The 22,862-nt window shown below is 49.2% G+C and overlaps 2 protein-coding genes and 1 long non-coding RNA gene across 31 annotated transcripts in view; 1 reads left to right on the top strand and 2 right to left on the bottom strand.

Moving 5' to 3' along the window:
* The window catches only part of CHMP4B (charged multivesicular body protein 4B), a 45,991-nt gene extending 44,538 nt beyond the window's left edge, over nucleotides 1-1,453 (bottom strand). For both annotated transcript variants that reach the window (XR_013399795.1, XM_001105255.5), the window contains exon 1: nucleotides 1,153-1,453. Coding sequence is in view for 1 of the 2 variants with exons in the window: in XM_001105255.5 (XP_001105255.2) it covers nucleotides 1,153-1,342 (190 nt within the window). In the remaining variant the exon portion in view is untranslated. The remainder of the gene's footprint in view (nucleotides 1-1,152) is intronic.
* LOC144332064 (uncharacterized) lies at nucleotides 441-21,430 on the top strand. Of its 13 annotated transcripts, none has more exons than XR_013399812.1 (6): nucleotides 441-744; nucleotides 10,053-10,130; nucleotides 12,465-12,566; nucleotides 13,256-13,373; nucleotides 14,410-15,115; nucleotides 15,679-17,165. It is a non-coding gene; the product is annotated as an uncharacterized LOC144332064 (long non-coding RNA). The 13 variants fall into 13 exon arrangements; XR_013399803.1 differs by having other exon boundaries at nucleotides 13,839-15,115; XR_013399814.1 differs by lacking the exons at nucleotides 12,465-12,566; nucleotides 15,679-17,165 and adding an exon at nucleotides 21,025-21,430 and having other exon boundaries at nucleotides 14,373-15,115.
* ZNF341 (zinc finger protein 341) overlaps nucleotides 15,798-22,862 on the bottom strand; it is a 62,713-nt gene continuing 55,648 nt past the window's right edge. For 15 of the 16 annotated variants that reach the window (XM_077951514.1, XM_028828325.2, XM_077951517.1 and 12 more), the window contains 3 exons: nucleotides 19,422-19,533; nucleotides 18,474-18,544; nucleotides 15,798-17,073 (listed from right to left, as the gene is read on the bottom strand). In XM_077951514.1, coding sequence (XP_077807640.1) covers nucleotides 16,544-17,073; nucleotides 18,474-18,544; nucleotides 19,422-19,533 — 713 coding nt within the window. In that variant the 3' untranslated portion in view covers nucleotides 15,798-16,543. Of the gene's footprint in view, nucleotides 17,074-18,473; nucleotides 18,545-19,421; nucleotides 19,534-20,194; nucleotides 20,372-22,862 lie in introns of those variants that run through there. The other variant, XR_013399789.1, reaches the window with a different exon arrangement.

Raw genomic sequence — 22,862 nt, 5'->3', positions numbered from 1 at the left:
AAACATCGATTTAGCCCCTACTATGTGCTGAGCACTGTAAATCCATGATTTTCCTTTCAGAAGGGTAAATTAGCTCAAGGTCACACTGTTAGTCACTAGCAGACTTCTGAGTGAATTACTTCACTTCTAAACCCCTCTCAAGGGGAAGGGATGTCGTTCTGTGTTTCACTCTCACACGGCCATAACAAGAAAAAGCAAACATTTCTAAACAGCTTTACAGTTTTAAAGCATTTTCACATTCATCTCACTTAAGAAAAACACAAAGCACTTAGAATGCCCAGAAAGCTATACAACAACAGGAAGTAAAGTAAGCAGTGCTTCAAGATTCGATGCCGGGGCCCTGAATCCCAGTAGTGGGGACTGGGGAGGAGTCGGGAGTCTCTATTTCTGGTTCAGAGGGATGGGGAAGCGGTGAGTCACGGGGTGAAGGCTTGCGCCACGGGAAACTTTGGTAAGGCCAAGCTATGAGGCAACAAAAAGTGAATCACAACGCTAGAAGACACCTTAGGCCTCAACTGAGGCCAAACCCTGGCTGACGGATGGGGAAACTGAGGCCTCAAAGGGACAGCAACTTGCTCAAGTTCACTTAGCAAGTGAACAAGCAGGAATCAGGGGATCTCCTCTCCCCCAGTCCCCTTTTCTCTCCACCAAGGAGGCTTTTCAACGAGAATTCTGAGTTAAGAGGATGGCGGAGACGCCAAGGGCAGCTCACAGATTCCTCCGAGGAGCCGGGAGAGGGCACAGGTAGGACCAGGAAGCACAGAAATGCTGGGATGGGGGCAGAAATGAGCCGAGGAGCAGGCAGGGGCAGTAGCTAGGCAGGTGGGTGAGGCCAAAGGGAGCAGAAAAAGGCGGAAGAGAAAGGGACAGTGTGAGGACGGAGGAAAGTGCTGTGAGATTGGGTCTGAAGGGGCCTCGCGGGGTGGAGAGAGGGTGAGAGGAGAGAGCAGAATAAGTCTGACGATGGAAAAGTCCAGGGATCGCGAAGACATTGAAGGGAGTCGGAGAGGGGGTCCCAGACCCGGCAAGAAGTCTGACCCGGAGAGTTCCAGGGTCAGACCAGACCCCGAGGTGAGTCACGAAGGGGGAAGTCCGGGCCCAGGGATCCTGGGGGGAGCCCGTGGGAAGTCTGAAGGGGCCGGGCCGCCTCACCGCGCTTGTTTTTGGTGCCGTGCTTCTTGGCGGCCGTCAGCTCCTGCTCGATTTTCTTCTCTAGGAACTCCTGTTTCTTGCTTAACATCTCCTCCGTGTCCCGCAGCCGCTGGATGGCCTCCTGGGGGGTCGGGCCGCCCTTGCCGGCCTTACCCCCTCCAGCCCCGAACAGCTTCCCGAACACCGACATGGTTGCTGCTCGCCGCGCCGGCCTTCGCCGCCCGCTCCGGCTCGGCTCGGCTCGGCTCGGCTCCGGCGCCCGCTCCCAGCCCCGCCGCTCCCTGCCGCCGCAGGCCTCTCCTCCGCCTCCGCCTCCGCCCCGCAGCTGGGCCCGGCCGCGCCACCTCCCACAGGCCCCCACGCCCGGTCCGGCCGGCGTCAGGGCAACGCGCCGCTGACTACAACTCCCGGTGGGCAACGCGCCGGCCGCACCTCAAATCTAATGGAGGGAAGCGCGCTGCATGCCGGGAGGCTATAGTCTTCCGGCTTCAGGCGCTCCGCGGCGCGTCTTTTTGGTCTAGCTGGGGTCAAAGGGCGTGTGGCATGGTGGGAAATGTAGTCTTCTTGGCCTGTGCTCTGTAGGAGTAGTATAACAGTAAGACAAATAACAGTAAGTGTGCAACACTGCTCAAAAATGTATTGCTAGAATGGGATACCGGTATGCTTGAACTTTACATTATGTGAAGTTGTCTTAAAAGCGTGAAGGCAATAGTTGTTTTCAATTTCAACCTGTCAGTTCTGTGGTCACAGAAGCAAAGCAGTATCTTCTCCAGTTAAGTACGGTTGTCTGCGATTTTACTTTCAGCAGTTTCACTTGTCCAACTAAGGTCTGACAGTATTAAATAGAAAATTCCAGAAATAAAGAATTCATAAGTTTTTAATTTCCATTGACCTAATGAAATCTCATGCTATCCTGTTCCATCCCACCTGCGATGTGAATCATCCCTTTGTCCAACATACCTCTACCACCTGTTAGTCACTTACCAGCTTAGGAGTTATCAGATGGATTGTCACGGTGTTTCAGTGCTTTCGTTCGAGTAACCCTCATTTTACTAAATAATGGCCTAAAGTGCAAGAGTAGTAACGCTGGCAGTTTGGATATGCCAAACTGAAGCTGTAAAGTGCTTCTTTTAAATGTAAGGATGGAAGTTCTCAGCTTAAGAAAAAAAAATCATATGCTGAGCTTACTGGGATCTGCAGTAAGAACGAATCATCTAGCCCTGGAATTGCGAAAGACATACCCAAGACTGGGCAATCTACAAAGGAAAGAGGTTTAATTGGACTTATAGTTCCAAATGGCAGGGGAAGCCTCACAATCATGGCAGAAGGCAAGGAGGAGCAAGTACCGTCTTACATGGATGGCAGCAGGCAAAGAGACAACGAGAGCCAAGCAAAAGGGGTGTCTCCTCATAAAATCATCAGATCTCATGAGACTTATTCACTACCACAAGAACAGTATGGGAGAAACTGCTGCCATGATTTAATTATCTCCTACCAGGTCCCTCCCACAACAGTGGGAATTATGGGAGATATGATTCAAGATGAGATTTGAGTGGGGACACAGCCAAACTATATCAAGTACCAACTACAAGCAATTAGTGTTAGTCACCTGGACCTCTGGGTTGAAAAGAATTTTGAGGCTGCATCAGAAATTCTTGTAAAAAAGTGCCAAGATTGGCCTGGCATGGCGGCTTGCACCTGTAATCTCAGCATTTTGGGAGGCCAAGATGGGAAGACTGCTTGAACCCAGGAGTTTGAGACCAGCCTGGGCAACATAGGGAGACCCAGTCTCAAGAAATAATTAAAAATTACCTGGACATGGTGGCACACACCTATGGTCCCAGCTATTCAAGAGGCTGAGGCAGGAGGATCACTTGAGCCCGGGAAGTTGAGGCTGCAGTGAGCTGTGAACATGCAACTGCACTCCAGCCTGGGTGACAGAGTGAGATGCTGTCTCAAAAAAAAAAAGAAAAAAAAAAGTGCTCAAGATGGATTTGTGATGTCTACCCAGGGTATGGGATGGGGAGTGGTGACACGTGGGCACAGTAGCTGCCATCTTGGCTGAGAATTCAGCTGCCACGATAGAGATTCACAGAGTGGACTGGCTCAGTACTGGAGAGCCCTGGGCTTTGCTGGTCTTTATTTTTCTGGTCTCTCAGACAAATGCACAGCCATTTCAAACTCTGACCAACTCGTATTAACTTCTTCAAAACTGTGTGAAAAAGAATGAGCCACTGGTACATGCAAGAATTTGGATGACTCACAGATATTATGCTGAGTGAAAGAAACCAGATACAAAAGCCTGTATGATTCCACATATACGAAGCTCAAAAACAGGCAAAACTAATCTGTGGTGTTAGGAATCAGAATAATGGTTACCTCCAGGGAGGTACAGACCAGGAAGAGGACCTTACGAGGTGCTAACAGGTTCAATAGCAGGATCCAGAGGTGTTCACATGGCTGTATACAAATTCATCAGTGTTTATACTTAAGATTAGTGCCCTTTACATATCTTATGTACTTTATTAAACATGTTACATTGGCCAGGCGCGGTGGCTCAAGCCTTTAGTCCCAGCACCTTGGGAGGCCGAGACAGGCGGATCACGAAGTCAGGAGATCGAGACCATCCTGGCTAACACGGTGAAATCCCGTCTCTACTAAAAAATACAAAAAACTAGCTGGGCGAGGTGGCGGGCGCCTGTAGTCCCAGCTACTCGGGAGGCTGAGGCAGAAGAATGGCGTAAACCCGGGAGGCGGAGCTTGCAGTGAGCTGAGATCCGGCCACTGCACTCCAGCCTGGGCCACCGAGCGAGACTCTGGCTCAAAAAAAAAAAATGTTACATTACAATTTAATAAAACATCTCTAGGCCAGGCATGGTGGCTCATGCCTGTAATCCCAGCACTTTGAGAGGCCAAGGTGGGTGGATCACTTGAGGTCAGGAGTTTGAGACCAGCCTGGCCAACATGGTGAAACCCTGAGTCTACTTAAAAAATGCAAAAATGAGCTGAGCATGGTGGCGCGCACCTGTATTCCCAGCCACTCGGGAGGCTGAGGTAGGAGAATGGCTTGAACCCAGGAGGTGGAGGTTGCAGTGAGCCGAGATCATGCCACTGCACTCCAGCCTGGGCGACATAGCAAGACTCCATCTCAAAAATAAGTAAATAAGTAAATAAATAACATCTCTAGCTGGGCATGGTGGCTCATGCCTGTAATCTCAGCACTTTGGGAAACCAAGGTGGGAGGATTGCTTGAGGCCACAGTTCAACACCATCCCAGGCAACATAGTGAGATCTCTTCTCTAGAAAAAAATTTTAAAATTAGCCGGGCATAGTGGTGCAAGCCTGTAGTCTGGGCTAGTTGGGAAGCTGAGGTGGAAAAATTGCTTGGGCCCAGGAGTTCAAAGCTACAGTGAGCTATGATGACACCACTGCACTCCAGCCTGGGCAACAGAGGGAGACCCTGTCTCAAAAAAAACGAACAACAACAAAAACACACACACACACAAAAAAATATCTCTAATAAGAGGAGCAACAGAAGAATGGTTTTTATTTATTTTGCACACAAAAATCCCATCTCATCTCCATCATCCCTCTTAGCCCCATGAAATAAGCATTACTATCCACTTCCATTTTACAGTTGAGGAAACTGAGGCCCAAAGAAGTAGGTCACATGGTTAAAGATACCCAGCCATATATTTGTAAACTTCCTTGAAAGCATTAATTATGAAATAAAACCTTAATTATGAAACTTGGTCTCACATAATTACACCAAGTTAAATACAGAGGACTTTGCTGATTTTTAGTTGTAAAAAAGAGTTCATCCAACATCCTCTCCTGATTAAACAAAAAAACAAACCTGAAACACTCAGCCAACTAGGAAGAGGAGAGAACATCTCAACCTGGTAAGAGGCATCTGTGCAAAACCCACAGCTAACATCATATTTAATGGTGAAGACAAAGGCCGAAAGCTTTCCCCCTAAGATCAGGAATAAGATAAGGATGCCTACTCTCATCACTTCCAATCAACATTGTACTGAAAGTTCTTGCCAGGGCAATTAAGCAAGAAAAATAAATAAAAAGGCATCCAGATTGGAAAACCAGAGGTAAAACTATTTATATTTGCAGATGACGTGATCTCATATAGCGAAAAACCTAAAGAATACACAGAAAGCTATTAGAACTAAAAATGAGTTCAGCACAGTTCAACAATATCAATACACAAAAATCAGTTGTATTTCTGTACATTAGCAATGAGCAATATGAAAATGATATTAAGAATCTTTTCCATTTACAATAGCCTCAAAAATAATAAAACATTTAGCAATAAATTTAACCACGGAAAGGAAAGGCTTGTCCTCTGAAAAGTACCAAACCTTGTTGAAAGAAATTAAGGAAGACCTAAATAAATGGAAAGACATTCCATCTGCATGGATTAGAGGACTTCATTGTTAAGATAGCAACACTCTCCAAATTGCTCAACAGATTCAATACAAGCCTTTCAAAATCTGAGCTGCATTTTTTGCAGAAATGGACAAGTTTATCCCACACCTCATATGGAATTGCAAGAGACCCTGAATAGTCAAAACAGTATTCAAAAAGAAAAATAAAGTTGGCAGATTCACATGTCCTGATTTCAAAACTTACTACAAAGCTACAATAATCAAAGATGTTTATCGATCAGTTGAATAGAATTGAGAGTACAGGCCGGGCGCGGTGGCTCAAGCCTGTAATCCCAGCACTTTGGGAGGCCGAGACGGGCGGATCACGAGGTCAGGAGATCAAGACCATCCTGGCTAACCCGGTGAAACCCCGTCTCTACCAAAAAATACAAAAACTAGCCGGGCAAGGTGGCGGGCGCCTGTAGTACCAGCTACTCGGGAGGCTGAGGCAGGAGAATGGCGTAAACCCGGGAGGCGGAACTTGCAGTGAGCTGAGATCCGGCCACTGCACTCCAGCCTGGGCGACAGAGCGAGACTCCGTCTCAAAAAAAAAGAAAAAAAAAAAAAAAAAAAGAATTGAGAGTACAAAAATAAACCTATACATCTATAGTCAATTTATTTTCAACAAGTGTGCTAAGACCATTAAATGGGGGATGCATAGTCTTTTCAACAAGTGGTGCTAGGACAGCTGGGTATCCAAATGCAAAGGAATGAGGCCAGGTCCTGTGGCTCATGCCTGTAATCCCAGCACTTTGGGAGGCCAAGGCAGGAGGATTGCAGGAGCCCAAGAGTTTAAGACCAGCCTAGGTAACATAGTAACACCCAAGTTCTGAAAAAAAAAAAAAGAATAATAAATAAAATTAGCCAGGCATGGTGGTGTGTGCCTGCAGTCTCAGTTACTCAGGAGGCTAAGGTGGAACAATCACTTGAGCCCAGGAGTTCAAGGCTGCAGTGAGCTGTGATTTCATCACTCCACTGCAGCCTGGGTGACAAAGTGAGACCCTGTCACCCAGGCTGACCCTATATGAAATGTTCAAAATAGTCAAATGCATAGAGATAGAAAGCAGATTAGTGGTTGCCAGGATCCAGGGAGGGGGGAAAAGGAGAATGACTGCTTAATGGGTACAGGGTTTCTTTTTGGGATGATGAAAATGTTATGTAACTAGATTATGATGATGGTTACACAATATTGTGAATGTACTAAAAAGTGCTGAGTTGTATACTTTAATTAAAATGGTGATTTTTATTTATTTATTTTATTTTTATTTATTTTTTTTTTTTTTGTAGCTGGAGTCTCACTCTATTGCCCAGGCTAGAGTGGAGTGGTGCAATCCTGGCTCACTGCAACCTCTGCCTCACAGGCTCAAGCAATTATCCTGCCTCAGCCTCCTGAGTAGCTGAGATTACAGGCACTGCCATCATACCTGGCTAATTTTTTGCATTTTTAGTAGAGATGGGGTTTCACTATGTTGGCCAGGGAGGTCTCGAACTCCTGACCTCAGGTGATCCACCCGCCTCAGCCTCCCAAAGTGCTGGGATTACAGGCATCAGCCACCACACCCGGCCAAAATTGTCAATTTTATGTCATGTGAATTTTATCTCAATTTCTATTTTTATTGTTTGAGACAGAGTCTCGCTTTGTTGCCCAGACTGGAGTGCAGTGGCGCAGTCTCAGCTCACTGCAACCTCCACCACCCAGTTTCAAGCACCCACCACTATACCCAGCTAATTTTTGTATTTTCAGTGGAGACAGGGTTTCACCATTTTGGCCAGGCTGGTCTCAAACTCTCAAACTCCTGACCTCAGGTGATCTGCCTACATCGGCCTCCCAAAGTTTTGGATTACAGGCTACAACCACCACGCCTGGCCTTATCTCAATTTTTTTTTTTTTTTTTTTTTTTTTTTGAGACAGTTTCACTCTTGTCACCTAGGCTGGAGTGCAATGGTGCGATCTCGGCTCACCACAACCTCCGCCTCCCGGGTCCCGGTTCAAGCAGTTCTCCTGCCTCAGCCTCCAGAGTAGCTGGGATTACAGGCATGTGCCACCACACCCAGCTAATTTTTGTATTTTTAGTAGAGACGGGGTTTCACCATGTTGGCCAGGCTGGTCTCAAACTCCTGACCTCGTGATCCGCCCGCCTCAGCCTCCCAAAGTGTTGGGATTACAGGCGTGAGCCACCGCACCCGGCCCCTTATCTCAATTTTTAAAAGTGCATTGAAGTAATGAAGAGGGACCATGTTTTGATGCCTACCACACAAACCTAGATTAGAAGTGGGGCTTTGCCATTCAGCCATGTGCTTTACCTGCCTTGGTTTTCCTATCCGAGAAACAGAAATAACACTATATTCCTCACCAGGCCATTCTGATGACTCAGTGACAACACAGACAAAGGCCTTAGCACAGAATATGTATTCAACCAATATTTATGAAATAATAACCACAGGAATAATAATCATTAACATCCATGGAACCCTCACTCCGACAGACAGCTTACATAGAATATCTCATTTTTTTTTTATTGTTATTTTATTTTATTTTTTGAGACAGGGTCTCACTCTGTCACCCAGGCTGGAGTGCAGTGGCACGATCATGGCTCACTGCAACCTCTGCCTCCCAGGCTCAAGCAATCCTCCCACCTCAGCCTCCCGAGTAGCTGTGACCACAGGTGTGTGCCACCACACCCAGCTAATTTTTGTATCTTTTATAGAGACAGGGTCTCCCTATGTTGCCCAGGCTGGTCCCAAACCCCTGGGCTCAAGTGATTCTCCCACCTTGGCCTCTCAAAGTGCTGGGATTACAGGTGTAAGCCATCACGCCCAGTCAGATTATTTCATTTAATCATCCAACTATATTTCTATGAGGCAGGTACAGATTACAGCTGAGGAAACAGAAGCTTGGAGAGGTTGAATAACTTGCCGAAGATCACACCATTATTGAGTGGTCTGGTTGGCACTTGAACCGTGAGAAAATAACAGAGAATCTTCACTCAGCACTTTATGCTAAGCCAGATACTGAGTCGAGGATTTTACATGCATTACCTCATTTAGCCCACACAACAACTATATGAGGTAGGCTTTATTGTTCCCATTTTATACGTTAACAGAGGTTGGACAGCTTGCCTAAGATCACACACTTGTAGGAGGCAGAGCTGGGATTCTTACTGTAAATGCAACCCATTTAGCCACTGTACTATTCTGCCTACATGCCAATGAATGAATGAACAGACATTCACACATACAAACAGGTAAATAAATAAAGTGTGGTGGGCCTGGGAGCAGGTCTGACCTCCCAGGGGAGTGGGGCAAAGTAAGCAATGGGGGCAGGAAAGGCCTGGCCCAGCAGAACTTGAGGGGTTAAGGGAGGAGTGAGGGGGAGGCGGGTGAGATTGTTGACCCTGAAAGGACCCTACACTCATGCTAATGGTGGGTTACAGGGCCTACTCCATACCTATATGTCTGACCACATGCAGGCCATGCAGCAGGCCCTAGATGGCCACACAGGCTCTAGTCAATGACTGTGACTCCTGGACTTTACCCCAGGGAAACCCACATCCTCACCCAGGCCCAGGCCCAAGGCATAGGTAGACTAGAAGTCTCCCTGCACGAGGATGGAAAAGTACACATCCAATCCCTTAGAATGTCCTGTTGGCTCTACCCTCAAAATATATCCAGAACCCTATCATTTCTTACCATCTTCATTGCTGTCACTCTGGTCAAAAGTACCTGCACTATTGCAGTAGCCTCCTGGTGGGCAGGATAATGGTCCTTCAAAGACGTCCGTGTCCTCATCCCCAGAATCTCCTTAAATGGACTTTGCAGAAGTGTTAAGGAGCTTGAAATGGTCGGGCACAGTGGCTCACACCTGTAATCCCAGCACTTTGGGAGGCCGAGGTGGGCAGATCACGAGGTCAGGAGATCGAGACCATCCTGGCCAACATGGCAAAACCCCGTCTTTACTAAAATTACAAAAAATTAGCCAGGCATGGTGGTGTGTGCCTGTAGTCCCAGCTACTCAGGAGGCTGAGGCAGGAGAATGGGGTGAACCCAGGAGGCAGAGCTTGCAGTGAGCCAAGATAGTGCCACTGCACTCCAACCTGGGCGACCGAGCGAGACTCCATCTCAAAAAAAAAAAAGGAGCTTGAAATGATGAGATTATTCTGGATTATCCAGCTGGCCTCAACGTAATCACAAAACAGAAGCAAAAGGTTTCAGAGTCAGAGACTGGTAGGATGCTGCCCTTCTGACTTTGAATGGAGAAAGGGGCCACAAGCCAAGGAATGCAGGTGGTTTCTAGAAATCGGAAAAGACAATGGAACAGATTCTCCCCTAGAGCTTCCAGAAGGACCCAGCCCTGCCAACCACTTGATTTTAGTCCAGTGAGAACCATATCAGACTTCTGACCTCCAGAGTGGTAAGATCTGTGTTGGTTTAAACCACTAAGTTTCTGGTTTTTTATTACAGAAGCAAGAGGAACCTAATACTCTTCCCCATTGGCCTTCCTGTCTCCATCTTTATTCCTTCCAGTTCATTCTCTACATGGTAAGCAGAGGTATCCTTTAAAAAATATGTGTTTGACCGGGCACAGTGGCTCATCCCTATAATCCCAGCACGTTGGGAGGCCAAGGCAGGTGGATCACTTGAGGCCAGGAGTTCAAGACCAGCCTGGGTAACATGGTGAAACCCCTCTCTACTAAAAATACAAAAATTAGCCAGGCATGGTGGTACACACCTGTAGTCTCAGGAGGCAGAGGCACGAGAATCGCTTGAACCTGGGAGTTGGAGGTTGCAGTGAGCCGAGATCATGCCACTGCACTCCAGCCTGGGTAACAGAGACAGACTCTGTCTCAGGAAAAAAAACCAAAACATATATATATATATTTTTTTTTGACATCTGACATATATATACACACACACACATACATATATATACACACACATATACACATATATACATATGTTTTGACATTGGACATATATACGTATGTCAGATCCAGTCACTGAATGCTCACAATCCTCCAATGGTTTCCACGTCCCTCAAGTAAAACCCAAAGTCCTTTCAATGTCCCTCAAGTCCCTACATGATGTCATGGTTTTCCCGTCACCTCCTTGCCCTCCTCCTTTCCAGTGCCTCACTCCAACCACACTGGCCTCTCTACTCTTCCTCAAACACACCAGCAACCCCCAAACTCTCAAAACCTCTACTCACCTCTACTTTTTTTCCTTCTCTGTAATACTCGTCACCTCCTAACATCTATAACTTACTTATTTACTTTATTGTTTATCTTCTGCTTCCTTCACAAAGGATCTCCACAAATAATTGTTTTGCATGATGTATCATTGAAGAACTATGCCTGGCACATAGTAGGTACTTAAGAAATATTTGTTCCATGAATAAATAAGTGGACTGAGGAAGCAGTGACCTGGGAAGCAGCCTTGCCTTGATGAGACTTTGGACAAGACCTTTTCCCTCCCTGGGACTGTTTATTCTCTGTGATTCTTCAAAGGAACCAAGGCCCTAAAAGTTCGGCCTTGGCCTCCTGCCTCTGGGTTCTGTGCCTAAGCCTACCCGAGGCACCCTCAGATAGTAAGAGGTCACTCCCAGTCCTTAGGTGAAACCTGCTCACCTCCCTGATCACCACCCTTCAGGCCCTGAAAGCTTTGTGTGTGGGGGGTCACTTGCTGGCAGCCTTGGGGGTTGGGAGCACCAGTAGCTGCCACCTCCACTCCTTCTTCCCCAAGGGAGACAAAACTAGTCCAGCCAGTTCTCCTGGGTCACAGAGACACCTGCTCTGTTGCCGGAGACTTCCAAGCCACCTGCATTAGTCATCTGGCCCAGATATTCTCTGCTCCGTCTTTGAACAAAGGAAAATATCCTTTTATATCAGACATTACTTCCCTGGAGTCTGGGCCAGTCCTATCTCAGCCTACATGACAGATTCCCCCTTGGCCTCCCTGGGGTGAGAGGAGGGGGTGGGTAAAGTGGGCCTTCTTCTCTCAAAGTGCTGTTGTTTATTCACTCGACAAATATTGATCGAACAATTCCTGGGAAGGTCTAAGCACTGTAGATATATCAGGAACAAAACAGACAAAAGTCGATGCCTTTGTGGACCTTTTGTTTCTAATGAGGACAACAGACAATAAACAAATGTCTAATATAATGTCAAGGGTGATGAATAAAAATAAAATAGGGTAAGGAATTCGAGAATGATGGAGGTGGGGCTATGTTAGACAGATTGGCCAAGGAAAACTATCAGAGGAAATGAGTGTTTTTGGTTTTTGATTTTTTTTTTTTTTTTTTTTTTGAGATGGAGTCTCACTCTGTTGCCTGGGCTAGAGTGCAGTGGCATGATCTCAGCTCACTGCAACCTTTACCTCCCTGGTTCAACTGGTTCTCCAGCCTCAGCCTCCCGAGTAGCTGGGATTACACACACGCACCAGCATGCCCGGCTAATTTTTTGTATTTCTTAGTAGACGGGGTTTTGCCACGTTGGCCAGGTTGGTCTCGATCTCCTGACCTTGTGATCCGCCCACCTCGGCCTCCCAAAGTGCTGGGATTACAGGTGTGAGCCACCACGCCTGGCCCAAATGTCCCAATTTTTTACATTTTCTAATTGCTTCTGGAGTAGAGGAGCATAGTCGATTTGTATATATTGATCTTGCTACTATTTCAGCACCCTTGCTATTATCTCACCCTTTCCAATCCTGATACTATTTCTTTCTTTTTCTTGCTCTATTATTCTGGCCAGGCCGCTAATGTAATATTGGAGTCATAACAGCATAACATCCTTGTGTCATTCCTGACGCGTAGCATCTCACATTTCACCACTGCAGTATATTTTAAATTTGTTGTCAAATGTTGGCTCACTTTTTCAGACACTATGAATGCCAAACTGTCTGGAGGCTGCCATGAGCGGCAATTTGTGATCTCTGCTTTACCTGAATTATTTCCCTGAATTGTGACATCAACCTCGCCACGTAGGTACTACTATTCTCCACACTGACAAGAGGAAACTGAGGTTCAGAGAAGTGAAGTGACTTGCCATAGTCACACAGCTAGGAGGGGGCAGAGCCAGAATTCAAACCCAGCTCTGCTTGATACCAAAGACTCTAATCTTTCTCTTTTTCTTTTTTTTTTTGAGATGGACTTATATTTATTTATTTATTTATTTTTTTTTGATACAGAGTTTACTCTTACTCTGACACTCACATGTCCAGGAGTTTACTCTGTCACCCCGGCTGAAGTGCAATGGTGAGATCTTGGCTCACTGCAATCTCCGTCTCCTGGGTTCTAGAGATTCTCCTGCCTCGGCTTCCCAAGTAGCTGGGATTACAGGCAAGCGCAACCACGAATGGCTAATTTTTTGTATTTTTAGTAGAGATGGGGTTTTGCCATGTTGGCCAGGCTGGTCTCAAACTCCTGACCTCAGGTGATCCGCCCGTCTTGGCCTCCCAAAGGGCTAGGATTACAGGAGTCAGCCACCGCGCCGGGTCAAAGACTGTCATCTTTCTGGGGATAGAGTGAGACCCTGGATGCCTAGGCCAGCCCCTTTTTATGCTCCACTCTGTCCAGCATCTTGGAGTTCGGTGGCGGACCCTGGGGTCCTGGAGCAGCTATCACCAACTTTCTTATTTATTTATTTATTTATTTATTTATTTTGAGAAAGAGTCTTGCTCTGTCCCCCAAGCTGGAGTGTGGTGGCATGAACTCAGCTCACTTCAACCTCCGCCTCACGGATTCAAGAGATTCTCCTGCCTCAACCTCCCGAGTAGCTAGGACTACAGGTACGTGCCATCACGCCTGGCTAATTTTTTGTGTTTTTAGTAGAGATGGAGGTTCACCATGTTAGCCAGGATGGTCTCAATCTCCTGTCCTTGTGATCTGCCCACCTCGGCCTCTCAAAGTGCTGGGATTTGTCACCAACTTTCTGTTAAACATTATAGCTGATCTTGGTATGTCCTTATCTGTGGCCTGGCTCTGCTACCTCCCTGCTGTGTAACTTCGGGTTGCTTAGCCTTAATGTTCCTGTTGCCTCATCTTAGCTGCAAAATGGGCTTAAAAGTAGCGCCTCCATTGAAGTGCTGGGGATGGTGCCAGGCATTTGATAACTAATAAATGTAAGTTCTTGTGATTACCAGTAGACATGTATGCCTGTGTACACTGACAGGAAGAAGCAATAGAAAAACCACTTAAATAGGAAGAAGTTGTCATTTTTTTTTTTGAGACGGAGTTTCATTCTTGTCACCCAGGCTGGAGTGCAATGGCATGATCTCAGTTCACTGCAACCTCCGCCTCCCAGGTTCAAGTGATTCTCCTGCCTCAGCTTCCTCAGTAGCTGAGATTACAGACATGTGCCACCACGCCCAGCTAATTTTTTTGTATTATTAGTAGAGACGGGGTTTCACCATGTTGGCCAGGCTAGTCTCGAACTCCTGACCTCGGGTAATCTATCTGCCCCGGCCTCCCAAAGTGCTGGGATTATAGGTGTGAACCACCACACCCGGCTGAAGATGTCATTCTTCACATTTCTTTCAATGCCATTGTACAATTTTTTTAAATGTTCACTGTCTCCCACGACTCCTTCATTACGTGGAGAATAAAGTCCAGATTCCTTAACCCATATCTAAGTCCCTCTCTGATTCATCAACCCACACTTCAATCGCAGAAAGTGGCTAAGAACCCATGGAGGCAGGCTGCCCCAGCTTGAGTCCCAGCTCTGCAGCTTTCCTGGCTGTGTGAGCTTGGGTAAGGAAGTTTGCCCCTCTGGGCCTGGGTTTTCTCAGCTGTAAAATACGGAAAGTAACAGCACTCACATGACAGGCTGAGGCGATGTGACTGTAAATAGCCTGGCACAGTGTTCCTCGTGTGGAGAAGCTGGAAGCATCAGCCATGATCATTACCCACCTACTCCTCCGAGACCTCTGGTCATCCTGGAACATCCGCCGGCCCCAGAACATAGCAGGCCCGGCGCTGTCCCACCCCAAGGTGTTTGTGCACGCCCTGCTCTCACACGGCACACCTTCCCCTATCCATCCACCCATCAAAGCACCCCAGGCCAAGGCCCAGCTCCAGGGGCATCCCCTCTGACTTCCTGTCCCCACCAGTCCCCCTTGGGCTTTTGTGCAGGCCGGTACACTTTCACACCTCACCCCCATCAACTCTGTCCCTCCTGCCGCCTCACATCCTTCCTGAGGACGTGGGAAGCTGGGCCTGGCTCTGGGCTCCAGCCCTGAGTTCCAACACAGATGACTGAGGGACCTGCCAGCCTTCAAAACAATTCAGTCATCAAATGGAGTTGACAGCCCAGAAGGGTGGCTGTGAAGATAAACAGAAAACACTAGTCAAAGGCCCTTTTCTCTTCCCGCCTCCTCATGAGCCCAATCCACCTCCCACCTGGACCAGCTGAGGGGGAGGAGGAAGCACTGGACTTGGGGACACTGACGGCCTCCAGATGCCCATGCGAGAGGAATTTCTGATCTTGATTACAACGGATTTGGAGGTGGCTAACAATCCCGAATTCCCACAAGTAAGTACAAACCCTGACCCCGTGGGGTGTTGTCCTGGACCGTTTTCTGTGGATGGGTGTTCCCAATTTCCTTTTTTTTTTTAATCTTTGAGACAGGGTCTTGCTCAGTTGCCCAGGCTGGAATGCAGTGGCACAACCTCAGCTCACTGCAGCCTCGACCTGCTGGGCTCAAGTGATCCTCCCACATCAGCCTCCTGCATATCTGGGACTACAGGCACCGGCCACCACGCCTAGCTAATTTTTTTTTTTTTTTTTTTGAGACAGGGTCTCACGCTATCTCCCAGGCTGGAGTACAGTGGCACGATCTCAGCTCACTGTAACCTCTGTCTCCTGGGTTCAAGTGATTCTCCTGCCTCAGCCCCTCAAGTAGCTGGGAATATAGGCGTGCGCCACCACACCTGGCTAATTTTTGTATTTTTAGTAGAGACAGGGTTTCGCCATGTTGGCCAGGCTGGTCTCAAACTCCTGACCTCAGGTGATCCGCCCATCTTGGCCTCCCAAAGTGCTGGGATTACAGGCATGAGCTGCTGTGCCCAGCCTTGCTTCCCTCATCACCTCTCCAGGGCTCCCTGTGTGAGGGGCCCAGGACCCCTCAGCCACCACAAGCTGCAGATGGGAGTGCTGCCACCTAGGGGCAAAGAACGAAACTGCCACAGCTTGGCCCATGCCACCCGGACACATATTATGACAAAAACATTTATTGAGCACTTTCTGCGTGCCAGGCACCATGCCGAGCCCCTGGCGAACTTCATCACACTGGATCCCCAGGACAACCCTATGAGGTAGTAGTATCGTAAGCCCCATTGTACAGATGAGGAACATGGGGCTCAGAGAGGTGAAGTGACTTGCCCAAGGTCACACAGCAAATGCATGGCAACTCTTGGATTTGAAGCCAGATCGGTCTCATAGCTGCAGTCTAACTGTCACACCTGAGTGCCTCCTAAAAGCTACATCACAGAGCTGTCTGAGGACACTGTGGGGAACTGTCTGTGAAAAGGTCCAACACATAAACTCCGAAGAGTTTATGGCAGGCCTCCTGAAGAACAGCGGACTAGAGGCCACCCAGAGGCAGCCTGGAGGCAGAGTGGGGAGGAACGCCCAGTCTTCTCTCCCAGGGGCCCCAACCACCAGCCTAGACTAGCGAGACTCTGGGCTGCTCAGGTTTCAGCCATTTCTCTCCTGCCGCTGTGGCTCTGCCCAGAAACCGTAGGCAGCCCTGCCCCCGACCCTAGAATGTTGCAGGGTTTTCCAGCAGGAGAAGGGACACAGGAGGGCGACCATGGGCCAGGGTTTCTGAATGACATTCAGCAGGATTTCTGCCAATGGCTCAATGGCTCGCTTCCACTGGTAAGGATCAGCAGTCTGCCCCCAGGGCCCTGGACCCAAACAGGAGCATCAGGCCTGCCCAGGAAACACACCTGAGGTTCGTCACTCCGAGGCCTGGATGTAGACAGGCACAGCGAGCATGGCACATGGGCCCTCGGCCCCAGCCTGCAGCTCCGCCAGAGCCAGGTTGGAGCCCAGCCCCTCAGCATGTCCAGGTACCACCAGCTCAGGTTCCGCGCCCACCGCACCACCCACAACGATGGACAGCACGGCGTCCGGCTCTGCGAAGGGCGGCTTGCCAGGGACAGCCTCGGGCACCAGCCCAGCCCCTGCATCCTTCAGCTCCTCCAACCCCAGCGGGTCAGGCAAGGGGGTCACCACCTTGCGCCCACCACTGCCGCCACTGCGGGGGGCTGCCCTCCTCTGGGGGGGGCGCCGGGTTTGCAGGTCCTTGTCCTTTTGGGGGCCGAGACGACAGCGGTGATCTTTGAGGTATTTGTGGCGGGAAAAGCCCTTGGCGCAGCCAGCACAGCGGAACTTGTAGTTGCCCGTGTGGGCACGCTGGTGCTCGGCAAGGTGGGCACGGCGGCTGAAGGACTTGCTGCACAGGGCGCATTTGTGGAGCTTCATGCCTGGAGGGCAAGGGAAAGTCAGTGAGAAGCATCCGGACTTTCACCCTGCAACGGTGCCTTGCACTGGGAATAAAATCCAGGCTCTTACCCCACCAGTGCCTGTGTGATCTGGCCCCAGCTCTTTCCACCCTCGTCGTCTGCCTTCTCCCAGCCACTCTCTGTGCCAGCCACACTCGCTCTCCTCAGAGATGCCACGCTGGCTCCTGCCTCTGCGCCTTTGTACTTGCCATTCTCCTCTGCCTGGAACAGCCGCTCACTCCCTGCACCTTGGCTTGCTTTGCCAGGTCATCTCAGGCTCAGGGAGGGGCAGTGACGCCTGAGGCCACCCACAGGAACGTGGCAGCACCAAGACTCCAACCCATTCTATGTGTCCAAGTCATTGACCTACTCTCCCAGTTTTCGCACTTTCTTTAGTGACTGACTTCTTTCTGGAAATCTTCTCAAACAGGGGAGGCTTTACCCCCTAGGGGACTCAGCAATGCCTAGAGACATTTTTGATTGTCACAGCTGCGGGGGGGATGCCACTGACACCCAGTGGATAGAGGCCAGGGATGCTGCTAAACATCCTACAGGACACAGGACAGCCCCCAGGACAAAATTATCTAGCTCAGACCAGGCGCCGGTGGTCGCACCTGTAATCCCAGCACTTTGGGAGGCTGAGGTGGGCAGATCACTTGAGGTCAGGAGTTCAAGACCAGCCTGGCCAACATGGTGAAACCCCATCTCTACTAAAAATACAAAAATTAGCTGGGCGTGGTGGCGGGCACCTGTAATCCCAGCTACTCGGGAGGCTGAGGCAAGAGAATCACTTGAACCTTGGAGGCAGAGGTTGCAATGAGCTGAGATCACACCACTGCACTCCACCTGGGTGCCGGAGTGAGGCTCTGTCTCAAAAACAAAACAAAACAAAAAAAAATTATCTGGCCCAAAATGTCAGTGGTGCCAGGGTTGAAGAACTTTGTTCTAGACCTCGGCTGGCATGTGGAAAGCCAGCCAGTCTGCTCTGAGGAGCTGCTGAGAAACTGAGGAGTGACTTGAAGACCCCTGCCCCGCCTTATCAAGGAAGCTTCCTGGCCATATCTTGGACCCGCCTAGAATCTGATTCCCTCCACACCTGGTCCACACCTCTGTCACACTGGGCACTGCTCTGACTGAGTCATCTCTGCTCAGGTCAGCTTCCTCCTTGGACTGGGGGACTGTGTCTGATTCATCTCTGTTCATCCTAAAGTCCCTAATACAGGCCTGGCTCATAGCCCACATAAGTGCAAGTGCTGGCTGGAATGTGCCAGGCAGGGAAAACAAGCCTCACGGGATATGTCTGCTCTTTCTCCTCCTGGCGGGTCTATCCCAGTGAACTAGAGCTGAACCAGACCCTCCTGGCAGGCCCAAGAGCCACTTACCAGAGTGGGAGAGGATGTGGGCCTTCAGCTTGTCTGGCCGGTTGAACTCCTTACTGCAGCCTGTGTGTGTCCTAAAACCCAAAGCCACCGGTCAGGGGGAGTTCACTAAGCTTAGGATGCTCTTGCTGGCCCCTCCGCTAGCCCTGGGCACAAGGGACAGCCTTGTCTACCCTAAGGGCTGGGCAAGGAGGTAGGGTGGGGAGTGAGGTAGACGGGGCCCAGGACAGGATAAAAGGAGAGAGGCTTGGCAGGGCACAGTGGCTCATGCCTGTAATCCCAGCACTTTTGGAGGCCAAGGTGGATGGATCACTTGTGGTCAGGAGCTCAAGACTAGCCTGGGCAACATGACGAAACTCCATCTCTACTAAAAATACAAAAATTAGCCAGGTGTGGTAGCAGGCGCCTGTAATCCCAGCTACTTGGGAAGCTGAGGCAAGAGAATCGCTTAAACCCAGGAGGCAGAGGTTGCAGTGAGCCAAGATCATACCACTGCACTCCAGCCTGGGTGACAGAGTGAGACTCTGTCTCAAAAAAAAAAAAAAAAAAAAAAAAAAAAAAAAGGCCAGGCACAGTGGCTCACGCCTGTAATCCCCACACTTTGGGAGGCCAAGGCGGCGGATCACAAGGTCAGGAGATCGAGACCACGGTGAAACCCCATCTCTACTAAAAATACAAAAAATTAGCTGGCGCGGTGGCGGGCGTCTGTAGTCCCAGCTACTCAGGAGGCTGAGGCTGGAGAATGGCGTGAACCCGGGAGGCGGAGCTTCCAGTGAGCTGAGATCGCGCCACTGCACTCCAGCCTGGGCGACAGAGCGAGACTCCGTCTCAAAAAAAAAAAAAAAAAAAGGAGAGGCCTGCCCTCAGGCCTCACTTCTGTCCCACCCTCCCGGGCAGCGCCCCTGGAGAATCTGCCCCGCTACCCGCCCCTGCATGGCAGTCTCTACTCACGAGAAAGGGCATTTGTATTTCTTGAAGGGCTCGTGGATCAACATGTGTCTCTTCAGTTTGTCCTTGCGGTTGAACGCAGACTCGCACACTGAGCATTTGTAGGGCTTCTCGCCTGCAGCAGACACAGACAGGGAGAGCCAGCACTCGCCAGGAGTCGGAATCCAGGGCACAAGGGTCCCCGCTGGGCCCCTCAGGGGAGCAGCTCCTCTAGGGAGGTGGCCAGGGGAGAAAATAGCCTCTCTCATTCTACGGTGGCTTTGTTTTGCCAGGGACAAGACAGGGCTATTTTGATAGGATGCTCAGGAGAGGCCTCTCTGATGAGGCCATGCATGAGGAGAGACCTCAGGTCATCAGGGAGATGGTCCAGGCAGCAGGGAAAGCAGGTACAAAGGCCCTGAGGCAGGAGCGCATTTGGCGGTGCTGATGAACAACAGTTCTGGTGTGGCCAGAGAACAAGGCAGAAGGTGAGGGCAGCAAGCCAGCCAGGCCCACAAGGGAGGACCTGGGAGGCGGAGCTAAGGACTTGTTTTTTTTTTTTTTGTTTTGTTTGTTTTTTTTTTGTTTTTTTTTTTTGTTTTTTTGAGACAGAGTCTCGCTCTGTCACCCAGGCTGGAGTGCAGTGGCGCGATCTCGGCTCACTGCAAGCTCCGCCTCCCGGGTTCACGCCATTCTCCTGCCTCAGCCTCCCGAGTAGCTGGGACTACAGGCGCCCGCCACCTCGCCCGGCTAGTTTTTTTTTTTTTTTGTAATTTTTAGTAGAGATGGGGTTTCACCGTGTTAGCCAGGATGGTCTCGATCTCCTGACCTTGTGATCCGCCCGTCTCGGCCTCCTAAAGTGCTGGGATTACAGGCTCTGTCTCAAAAAAAAAAAAAAAAAAACTGGCCGGGCGCAGTGGCTCAAGCCTGTTTTTTTTTTTTTTTTGAGACAGAGCCTTGCTCTGTCACCCAGGCTGGAGTGCAGTGGCGAGATTTCAGATGAGTCACTGCAACCTCTGCCTCCTGGCTTCAAGCAATCCTCCCAACTCAGCCTCCTGAGTAGATGGGATTACAGGTGTGTGCCACCACACCCAGCTAATTATTGTATTTTTAATAGAGATGGGGTTTCACCATGTCGGCCAGGCTGGTCTCAAACTCCTGACCTCAAGTGATCCACTCGCCTCAGCCTCCCAAAGTGCTGGGATTACAGGCATGAGCCAACGCGCCCTGCCAGGACTTTGGCTTTTACTCTGAGGCAGAAGAGAAGCCACCAGAAGGTCTGAGCAGCGCAGGGATGGGCTTTGATGTAAGCTTTTAACCGGCTCCCTCTGGCTGCGTGTGGAGAGCAGACTGAGGGGGTGAGGGTGGAGGTGAGGATAACCAGGAAGTGGCCCAGGACAGCCATGTTGGGAAGGCAGAATCGGCAGCCCTTGCCACTGGATTGGCTGTGGCTGTGAGAGGAGGAGGGGAGTCAAGGATGAATCTGAGGCGTGGCCTGAGTAGCAAGGTGGCCTCATGGCATTTATGGCAATGGGGTCCACCCTGGGGGATGAGGAATCACACCTTATCTAACTGAATCCTTCCAACAAATCAGGAGGCACCGACTCCCATCATCCTCATTTCACAGATGAGAAAGAAGACTGAAGTTCAGAGAGGTGAAGGGACTGGCTCAGGGGCTACCCCTATGGTTGGGGGAGCCAAGATTCCAGCCCAGCAGTGTGATCCAGAGCCCATCTGAGCTACCCCAGATCTTCCTGCTGTTAAACCTGTCCTGGGGCAGCTTTCGCCTGATGGGCTACCTGAGGAACCCACAGGAAATCAAGGGAGGTGCCTGCAAAGTTGCCGTGGGGTCACAGCCTGCCCTTTAGAAGGAGCTGTTTCTGGGCTGCTGTGACTTCCTGCCATTATTTCCTCTCTGTTCTCCCTCTGGAATGAATAACGTACTTCTGAAAAAACATCAACCCAGTTGATACGGAAATGCTGGTCCCTACAATGGAATGCTCTGTGGTCATTAAAAAGATTAAAAAGGTCAATCTGTGTTTCCTGATCTGGAAAGATCTCCTGGACATATTGCTAGTGGGAAAAGAAAGCAGTAGAATAGCTTAACACAATCTCATCTTTCATAGAAAAAAATATAATCCTTACTGGATATGTAAGCTCCAACAAAAAAAAAAAAGAAAGAAAGAAAGAAAAAATACAACCCGCATACACCAAAAAAAGCCCTAGCCATGTGTCTCTGTAAATAAACTGAAGATGCAGGGAGAAAGATGGGGAGGTATAGGGAGAGGACAGACCAAAGTGTCAGTGGCAATTACAACTTGAAGGGGAAATGTAACATTTTACTTTATGTATTCCTATATTGCTTCCATTTTTATAATAACCATGTATTTGTGTGTGTGTGTGTGTGTGTGTGTGTGTGTGTGTGTGTGTGTGTTTGGTTTTGGTTTTTTTTGGTTTTTTTTTTTTTTGAGACAGAGTCTTGCTCTGTCGCCCAGGCTGGAGTGCAGTGGTTCGATCTTGGCTCACTGCAACCTCCACCTCCTGGGTTCAGGCAATTCTCCTGCCTCAGCCTCCCGAGTAGCTGGGATCGCAGGTGTGCACCACCACACTAGGCTAATTTTTGTATTTTTAGTAGAGATAGGGTTTCACCATGTTGGCCAGGCTGGTCTCGAACTCTTGATCTCAGGTGATCCACTCACCTTGGCCTTCCAAAGTGCTGGGATTACAGGTGTGAGTCACTGCACCTGGCAGCATGTATTACTTTTGAATAATAATTGTTAAAAGCCATAAAGTGCAACTTGGTAATATCAAACTTACAATGCATTACTTATTTTCCCTTCTTCTTTTTTTTTTTTTTTTTTTTGAGACGGAGTCTCACGCTGTTGCCCAGGCTGGAGTGCAGTGGCGCGATCTCGGCTCACTGCAAGCTCCGCCTCCCGGGTTCCCGCTATTCTCCTGCCTCAGCCTCCTGAGTAGCTGGGACTACAGGCGCCCGCCACCGCGCCCGGCTAATTTTTTGTATTTTTAGTAGAGACGGGGTTTCACTGTGGTCTCGATCTCCTGACCTTGTGATCCGCCCGCCTCGGCCTCCCAAAGTGCTGGGATTACAGGCTTGAGCCACCGCGCCCGGCCTATTTTCCCTTCTTTATTGTGGAGAAATATACATAACAGAAAATTGACTATCTTAAGCTTCTTTTAAGTGTATAATTCAGTGGCACTAAGTACATTTGCACCATCATGCAACCATCACCACCATCTGTCTCTAGAATTTTTTCATCATCCCAAACTGAAACTCAGTATTACACATGCACTTTAACCTAGCATTTCCACTCCTAAGGATATACACTACAGATACACTTCCAAAAGGTTGCCAAGGGACCAACATAGCATTGTGTGTACAAACTAATAGCTGAAATGTAATTTAAGGGTTCATACATAGGCTGGGCACGATGGCTCACACCTGTA

Source organism: Macaca mulatta, chromosome 10, assembly GCF_049350105.2.
Source record: "Macaca mulatta isolate MMU2019108-1 chromosome 10, T2T-MMU8v2.0, whole genome shotgun sequence".
Taxonomy (NCBI): domain Eukaryota; kingdom Metazoa; phylum Chordata; class Mammalia; order Primates; family Cercopithecidae; genus Macaca; species Macaca mulatta.
The sequence above is the reverse complement of the archived record's forward strand: the minus strand, read 5'-3'. Positions and strand labels throughout refer to the sequence as shown.